Raw genomic sequence first — 1,638 nt, 5'->3', positions numbered from 1 at the left:
TTGTGCCTCAAACTTCCTCCTGAGCTTTACCCCTCCCTTGCTCAAGGTGACAGTAGTTTACCAGGTTCACTAGCACACTGTGGCTGTGCTGACTTAAGTTGGCTGGAACCTTTTTTGGCCTGTTTGTTTCCCTGAGCCCATTCTCTGACAGATGGAGCTGGTGGACCTACTGCTTCTCTTCTCCTAAGTGTCAGGCCAGGTCTGGTAGCTGTTGTAGAGAGATCCCCATCAGCATGCGTTTCTGGAATTGGCCATTCTTGAAAGTTGTTAGCAACTGTCTAGAGGATTAACTCAGCCTTAACTACTAATCATTTCTTCACAGGTATGAGTATGAAACTGGGAGGGAATCTGCACTAGAGATGATTGCATACCTCCTTGACATGTTCCCACAGGTAACGAGCACCCCTTAGTGTTCCAAGCATCAAGCAGTTGCTGTGGTTTGCAGTAACAGTGTTTTCCAAGCAGTTTATTTTGGAGGCACTTGGTAGTTCCTATTATCTCTTATCATGAGCAGAACATTCACTTATCTCCAAAGAACCTGGCTTTGCTCCAAAAGAGAAATTACATGCTGGAAAGTCTGCAGTGGTACTTTGTCTAATGTGCTCAGTTTGCAAGTAAAATAAAGCTGTGTCAGCTGGAGCTTGGATAAACTCAGTGTGATTTATGCCAGGAAGAAACACAACTAGTTTAGGAAATGGGGTATGAATAGAAAGTGAATTCTATAGAGTTTTCTCATTGTAGGTGTTTTTCAGCATTGAGAGACACTGTTGACTGAACTGGTGTGTGATGTACCATATCTGTTTTGCTGGCCTAACTGGAGAGGGAGGGCTTTTCAGTGGGGTGGATCAAAATGAAAACTAAAAAATAGCCATGCATCTATACAGGATCACACATGCAAAATCCTAAGCTGCCTTGAAGCTGTGCAGCTGGAGCTTAACTGAGCATTCAGGAGACTGGGAGAAGTACAATCAAGCCAGAATTTGGGAGGAAGGAAGAGAAATTCTGCACAGTAAGCTGTGCTTCAACGTCACCTGATGGTTTAGTATTTCAGCTTGGTTCCTGGGGGCTCTGTAAAGTAGCAAAGAGCTGCAGTCTCTGACAAAAAGCCCTTTGGGCTCATTGCTGAAGTGCTAAGGGACTTAAGCCTGTTTCAGTGACAGCTGGGCAGGAAAATGCCCTATAAGGTTTGACACTCATGTTGCTGTTCCAGGGACATGGTAGCAAGTCACAGTCAGAGCAGGGCTGGGGCTGCTGTACAGGATCTCTGAACAACAGGATCATCTCAGCAGTCCACCTGCCTTGGCGTGAGCCCACTCAGGGCTATGTCTCCTGAATGCTGTGCAACAAATACCTCTCTTTTCCCCTTCAAATGCCAGAAGCTACTTGGGCATCTGCAGTTGACTAACAGTTGTTTCTTTCTAGGATCTCCTCCACAAATACTGTGGGCTGTTTTTTCTCTCTCTTTGTATGATGATGATAAATGACGACTCTGCCAAATGCAAAAAGATGGCGGCTTTGACGTGCAAATCTCTCCTCCGTAAGATCAACAATGAAAAACAAGATCTGATGTTTTCGCTGGTCACAGAGTGGTTTCGTAGCAAAAAGGTACCCTTTGGTGTTTTCACTGACCAGGTCTGA

General features: G+C 45.1%; 1 protein-coding gene across 1 annotated transcript in view; it reads left to right on the top strand.

The window, feature by feature from the left end:
* UTP20 (UTP20, small subunit (SSU) processome component, homolog (yeast)) overlaps nt 1-1,638 on the top strand; it is a gene marked incomplete at its 5' end in the record, with an annotated part of 62,537 nt that overhangs the window by 53,200 nt on the left and 7,699 nt on the right. Inside the window, 2 exons of the mRNA XM_009073960.1 lie at nt 323-392; nt 1,423-1,605. Coding sequence (XP_009072208.1) covers nt 323-392; nt 1,423-1,605 — 253 coding nt within the window. The remainder of the gene's footprint in view (nt 1-322; nt 393-1,422; nt 1,606-1,638) is intronic.

The sequence above is a fragment of the Acanthisitta chloris genome, unplaced genomic scaffold (genome assembly GCF_000695815.1).
Source record: "Acanthisitta chloris isolate BGI_N310 unplaced genomic scaffold, ASM69581v1 scaffold13944, whole genome shotgun sequence".
Lineage (NCBI taxonomy): Eukaryota > Metazoa > Chordata > Aves > Passeriformes > Acanthisittidae > Acanthisitta > Acanthisitta chloris.
Note: the sequence above shows the minus strand (reverse complement) of the source record. Positions and strands in the feature narration are given on the sequence as shown.